Source organism: Limulus polyphemus, unplaced genomic scaffold (assembly GCF_000517525.1).
Source record: "Limulus polyphemus unplaced genomic scaffold, Limulus_polyphemus-2.1.2 Scaffold2409, whole genome shotgun sequence".
NCBI lineage: Eukaryota > Metazoa > Arthropoda > Merostomata > Xiphosura > Limulidae > Limulus > Limulus polyphemus.
Genome location: NW_013668019.1, coordinates 46,323 through 53,105, shown reverse-complemented (window position 1 = coordinate 53,105; position 6,783 = coordinate 46,323). Strand labels below are relative to the sequence as shown.

The following is a 6,783-nucleotide window of genomic DNA, read 5'->3' as shown; positions in this document are numbered from 1 at the left end:
TGCAAGCAGTCTTGTGGAACACCTCCATCTCAAAAGTGAAAGTGAAAGATCTTATAGATCTCACGATGCAGATTTTGGAAATCAGTATACTTGGACAGGCACCACTCACAACAGAGCAGGATCCATAACATATAAAGCAGGCCCCTGAAAAGCAATGAAACAAAAATAACTTACCCAGTCAGAGTTGTATCAACGTATGGAGAATGGCTACAAGGGGAATATGATATCCACCTGAGCAGAAAACCACCAGATGTTGCAAGTAGCATGACATAAAGGTGTGGGGAGTGGTCCACATGCCAGCCTGAATAATCTCCTCCCAAGGATAATGGAGATGATCAGCCAAGGACAACAGGGGTCAGATCTGATGGGATAAAACACAGAACAATGGATACGATTCAGGAGAAAGGGAATGAAGGTTGCTGAGTGTGACATGTAACAACATAAAGCACAGACCAGACACAGGAAATGATCTGGATTAAAGCAGGAGTAAATATGGGACATGGAAGGAAGAAAATTAGGGTTGAAGGCAAAATCACCTTTGCAGGCAGCTAATGTTTTGGGAAGGAAGGAATTGTCGGAATATACAAGAACATAGGCTTTGTGATACAAAATGTGGTGAATGACCATGGCAAACAAGTCCAATTTGCAACATCCACAAGCTAAAAGGAGAAAGAAATACATCTTCAAGGAAAGGTGATATAAGGAACATGAAGCTAGCAGTTTGAATGGAGGAAGAGAAAGGGCATGGAGAACATAATTTAGATTCTAGCCCACAATTGAGTGGTATGAGGAGGGCGATGGAGATGCATAGAATGAAAAAAAGGGAAAAATGAGAGGTAAATGACAGGGCTGCAATGGTTGAAATGAACAGACTCATGTCAAACAACAATATAAAAATTCAGATATTTTAGGGAGGAAAGTGAGGATTCATGCCAGTTAGACCAACTACAGAATATTCTCCACTAACATTGATACACAGACATGGATGAGAAACAGTGTGAGACAACAGGGATGTTACATTTGTGGATAGTCCTGAACCCCTCACAAGGGACCAGATAAAATCCATGCAAGAAACCAGAGTGTGGATGGAAGAGATGAAGCACCCCTGAGTAAGGTTGCCAGGGAGGGAAAGGTAACGGTGGTTGAGCCAGCCAGAAAGGGGCCATATGAAGGACTCAACATGGAATGAATCGGATGAGAGAAATTACTTAGGTAGAAAACAATGAAAGGGTATGTATAAAGGAAAAGGTCCTTTCAATCCTGGCTAAACAAATCCAAATAACATGGAACTGGGTCCAAAAGAGGATGTTTGGTATTTGATTGAGTGGCAAATGCATAAAGTTTGGGGAGTATCCAACTGAGAACATAGCAATTAGAATACCTGGGGGCCAAAAGACCACTCTGTGGGTAGAATCTTCTCAGGATGGGACATATGAACCACAACATGATTGAGGGCACTTAACATAACAATGTTTTGGGACAACATGGGACCTATTGGTACATCTCAGCTGTTCCATCCTCTAAACTGAATTAAAATGAGTAAGAAATAATAATAATAAAATTGTAAACCCAACTCTTTTCATTCATATACTTATCAAGCTTTTTCTTAAACTCACTTAAATTTACTGCCTCTACAACATCTGAAGGCAACCCATTCCAAAGGCCAACCACCTTGTTAGAAAAATAAAACTGTCTTAGCTGAAGATGACTCCTACCTTGCCAAAATTTATATTTGTGTCCCCTAGTCCTACTATTCTCATTGTTAAATATAAAAAAATATGATACATCAACACTATCAATTCCCTTTACAATCTTAAACACCTTAATCAGATCCCTCCTAACCCTTCTTTTTTCAAGAAAAAACAATTTGAGAGATTTCAGCCTCTCCTCATATGACAAACCCTCCATCCCGCGCACCATTCTAGTAACCCTTCTCTGAACTCTTGCCAACAATTCAATGTCTTTCTGAAGGTAAGGAGCCAAAAGACTGAACACAATATTCCAAATGTGGCCTAACCAGTGACCTGTACAATAAAATTATAACCTCTTTAAACTTGTATTCAATGTTTCTGTAAATACAACCTAAAATCCTATTTGCCCTACCACTAGCAACTCCACACTGCTTGGTGGCTTAACAGACTGAACCATAACATCCAAATTATATCTATGATTCAAATCACGATAATTCACATGCATTATCTTGTATTTATTATAATTAAAACCCATTTGCCATTTATTTGCCCAACTCACTAAATGATCTAAATCCTTTTGTAAATCAGCAGCATCCTCTTCATAGTTAGCAACACCCAAGATCTTAATATCTTCTGCAAATTTAAGTTTAATATCCTTTTCTCTGTGGTATACACTGCTTCTGCAGGCATTTCCCTAAGTACATATTACATGTAGACTCAAGGTCACTTGTATTAATAGTCAAACAACAAAATTTAGGTAATTATACTACTGGTAGGAAATACTGAATGTGTTTTCAATGTGATGCAAGGATATGATGAGAATACGCACGGTTATATCACAGCTTATGATGACTAACTAATGATCACATTTATTGTATTCCTTTCACCAAAGTGTTTAATCTAACAAATGTAATATCTTGACTGTAAAAGTTACAGGAGTGAAGCTGAAGGCTTATAGAAATAAATATGCTATTATTTATATGGAATTTTTTTTTTTTTTTAGTTTACAGACACAGTGTCTGTCCTTTCATGGCAGCTTCAGAGGAGAGAAATTGAAGATCCATATATCATAATTTTTGTTTTTGCAGAAAAAAGTAGCAAATATATTTCATAGTTTGTCTTTCTTAAGTTGTTAAGACATACTTTCTGTCTTTCTTTAACTTTGATGCATTTACAAGTTTCAAAGATATTTAATATTATTTTACTTATTTCATAAATACTTGAAATCAATAACTTTTTAACTTATGGTTTCATTTAAAGTAAGCAGCATTTCCTCTTAACCTGGTAAAGATTTTTCTTTTTCAGTATTCATCTTTGTGGTTTTTCTTATTTTATTCAAATTCAACCCAATTTGTTGGTGGTAATAATATCATATCAGAGGAATCTTTAAATCAAATTTAAATTGTAGTTTCTTTTAAAACTGGTTCAAATGAAATTTTTCATGAATTAAAAGTATTCAAGAAATTTATGTATGTCTTGTTTGTCACTGTTTTTTCACCAAATTTCACACTCAGTAGACATGCATAATATTGTTTATATCAAGATCGGTATTAATGACATAATGTAAACTAATGCACATCAAAATGCAAAATTAAAGTTGACACATAAAATTATTTAAATATTGCCCTTTTCTGAACAGCTGTTTGACATTATGTAAAAATAGCTAATTCTGAAATGGGTAAACATCAAGCAATATTTATTAAGGAAAGTATTTTGTCACACTTACATTTTCATTTCTGTTACACCTTGCACAGAATTATGATTAGTTCCACCTATATCAGATCCACATTCTGAACATTTTGATTTTATCATTGGTGCTCCACACTATAACAGTAATCAATCAAACAATTATCTCAATAACATAATCATGTGCTCAAACTATATTTCCTATTTTTTTTATATTCTAAAAGGGAATAGGCATTTATATTTTCTTGCAAGTTTTGGAAATTATTCTATTTTTATAAATATAAATCATTTTTAAATAATAAATTTGTTTTTGATTGCAGTGTAAACAACAAACTTCATAGTGTGCTCCTTTGAGTTATTAAAAAGAGCCTCTGATTTATATTTTACGATTATTTGAATATAATCTTTTAAAGTTTTTAAAGTCTTTTCAACTGTTTGAAATAAGTACAGTCAAATATTCCTCTGATGTGAACTAGTACATTTTCATACTGATTAATTTAAAGTTTTCCATACAATTTTTGACGATATGTTATATTAAATACTACAATATACAAACAAAAATTTCTTTCTTATGCAAGTAAATAACATAGTTGTTTTAACTGTTTTATTATGTATTTTCTATATTGGTTAAACTTAAAAATACCATCCTAATGTGTTACTGCAAATAATTAAGATTAATGAAGAGGTAATTTTGAATGAGCAATAACATTTAAAAATACAGAGATATTCCATCCTTCAAAATGCTACTGTTTCACATAAAAGAATTTATTTCAAGAGAAGAGTGGTGAAATAACACTTACATTTGCAACAGTGTATGGATGACCATTAACACATTCTGAAAAATACAAAATCAAACAAATGCTATTTTGATTACTGTAAAATCAATGTCACCACCAGACTGTTACTTATAAACTCACAACTGGAAAAAAGATAGCAAAATGGAAGCATGAAGAGAGAGACAGATATGCATATATAAGGCCAATTTTTATGTTGATTTCATATATAATAAGCAATTTAATTACTTTATAAGACATTAAAACAAAAATGTAAGGCATTATTACAACATTTATCAAAATTAGAAATGTTTCATGAATTTATAATGTCAGTTACTTTCACACTTAAAAGACAATGCAGTTTTGTTTTAAGCTTCCACCTATAATGTAGAGAAATCTTTATTTCATTTTACTATTATCACCACCAGAAAGTTATACATCTCCAAAGTAGCTTTGGAAGATATAAAACTAATTTTATTTATTTATGCCTATCACAACTGATTGGTGGATCTTTAGTACACTTTACTTACTAATCATAATGTAATCTTATCCAACTGAGCTTCCTTTAGTTGCAGTGGTGAACTTTAAACAAAATTAGTTTTATGACTTTTTCTACATTTAACATTGTTGATTTTCAGTTATTACTGTTGACAAAGAAACATTCAAGGCTACAGCACTGAATTTAATATCTAAATTTGAGCCATTTATAAATTACCAATATGATAAAAGTTTCCAGCTCAATCTTTTAAAAACTATTACACAGTGTAAAACTTGCATGTCTTTCTACTCATTATCTTTTCTTGGCAACTGATATTAAAATATAATTTACAAATCCATGTTTACAAGATACAAAATATCCAACACTTTTTGCATGAAAATACAAAGTAAAATATTAAAATCTGAACACTTCTAAGATACATAATAGGAAATCACTAAGAAATCCAAATTTAAAAGAAAAAAACTTCAGAAGAATTATGTCCCTAGAGAAAACTATAAACTGAAAGATCTTACTCAAAATTCTTATAACCGTAAAGAAATATTTCCTCAAAAGCATGTTATTTAAATAGGTATCTCTTACAAAGCCTATCAAATGTGGAGATTGCTTACTAACTATAGAAAGTGCTAATTTGACATTTTAACATGGTTTGTTCATGGGAGTGGGTGGGGTACCATGCAATGTTTTTAACATATTACTATATATATATATAAATATATTATTATTTAATATATTACTGATTTGCATTTTAAAATAATCTTAAGATATGTACAAATGCAAAATGTTTTTTCTGTATCTTCTGTTCTTATATATGATCTTAAAACACTGTTTTATGCAAAAACTAACTTGTCAGTCTATAAATGGTTCGGTGATATTACAGAGGTTTCTTTCTAGGAAAACTAACAAATAAGTTATTAATATATACACCACAGATGTTTAAATAAAAAATACTACAGAGCCTTGAGGTAATAAATTGATCTTTAGTTTTGCTAAATAGAAACATAGAAAGAAACTTGCATTGTCTAATACCAGATATTGGTAGTGGAATTACACTCATTATAATGTTAAAATCCTGGACATAAAGATAAAGAATGCATTTATTTAAGATTATATTTGTACATTATTCAACCTTTTTTTTTCTTTTAAAACACTTTCTTAGGTCACTAATGGTTCCATAAATATCAAATGCAGAAGGATGAGAAGCATTAATAAGTTTCCTAAGTTGAGGAATCATATTTTAGACTTACTTGTACCTTAAAATAATGCAATGACAGAAAATAGTTTCGTAATTTCAAGATGGCTGAAACACTCTTCTATAATTTGTTTTTTCCATATACAATTACAAAAGTTATGTACTACATGATGACATGATTGCTTTACTTACCATACCATGTGGTTTCTTTAAATAATGCTTGAGCTTCTATTCTAAAATCTTCTTCCATAGTTGGATAGAACATATTCTGCTCATAAGTTAGAGAAAAGATAGTTACAGAATAGAATAGGAATGTATAACAAATATTTTTTTACTGATTTTTATAATGCTATCTGTATGCTTTTATGAACATACTCATAAAAAATATAATCGTTGAGGAATTTTTATTTAGGCAATTTAGAGGGTAAAATTTATTAACCTTTAATATATTTAATCTTCATACATATACAGATTACAAAATTCTTTGACCAAGCAAACGAACACTTCAAGATGTCACAACTTACGAAAAAATATAAATACCTCATTCATTTATAAAATTTTCATAGCAACTATAAACTGACTAGGTAGAATAACTGAAAAGCAAGCTAAGTTTAAGGTAATATGGAATGTTTAGATGCAAATTTGTTACTTAAAAACACAAAAGAAAAATGTAACAAAGATAATATCTCATTAAAATTTCATAATGAACTCAATTATATGCAAAATCTTTATCTAACATTTATCTGTGGAGGGAGGAAGACATCCCAGTCATCTTGGCGGCTATTACAAAACTTTGACAATTCCTGTCCAAGTGTCCAGTTGTACTTTTCTACCATCCCATCAGACTGTGGGTGAAGTGGCATTGTTCTGGTCTTTCGTATGCCAAACAATATGCAACATTCATGGAACACAGATGATTCAAAGTTACAGCCTTGATCCGAATGC

The 6,783-nt window shown here is 31.3% G+C and overlaps 1 protein-coding gene across 4 annotated transcripts in view; it reads right to left on the bottom strand.

Annotated features, from left to right (window-relative positions):
* LOC106466878 (E3 ubiquitin-protein ligase rnf213-alpha-like) overlaps positions 1–6,783 on the bottom strand; it is a 94,617-nt gene that overhangs the window by 42,068 nt on the left and 45,766 nt on the right. For all 4 annotated transcript variants that reach the window (XM_022394946.1, XM_022394945.1, XM_022394948.1 and 1 more), the window contains exons 13-15: positions 6,031–6,106; positions 4,178–4,212; positions 3,418–3,515 (exon numbers count right to left, since the gene is read on the bottom strand). In XM_022394946.1, the coding sequence (XP_022250654.1) occupies positions 3,418–3,515; positions 4,178–4,212; positions 6,031–6,106 (209 nt within the window). The remainder of the gene's footprint in view (positions 1–3,417; positions 3,516–4,177; positions 4,213–6,030; positions 6,107–6,783) is intronic.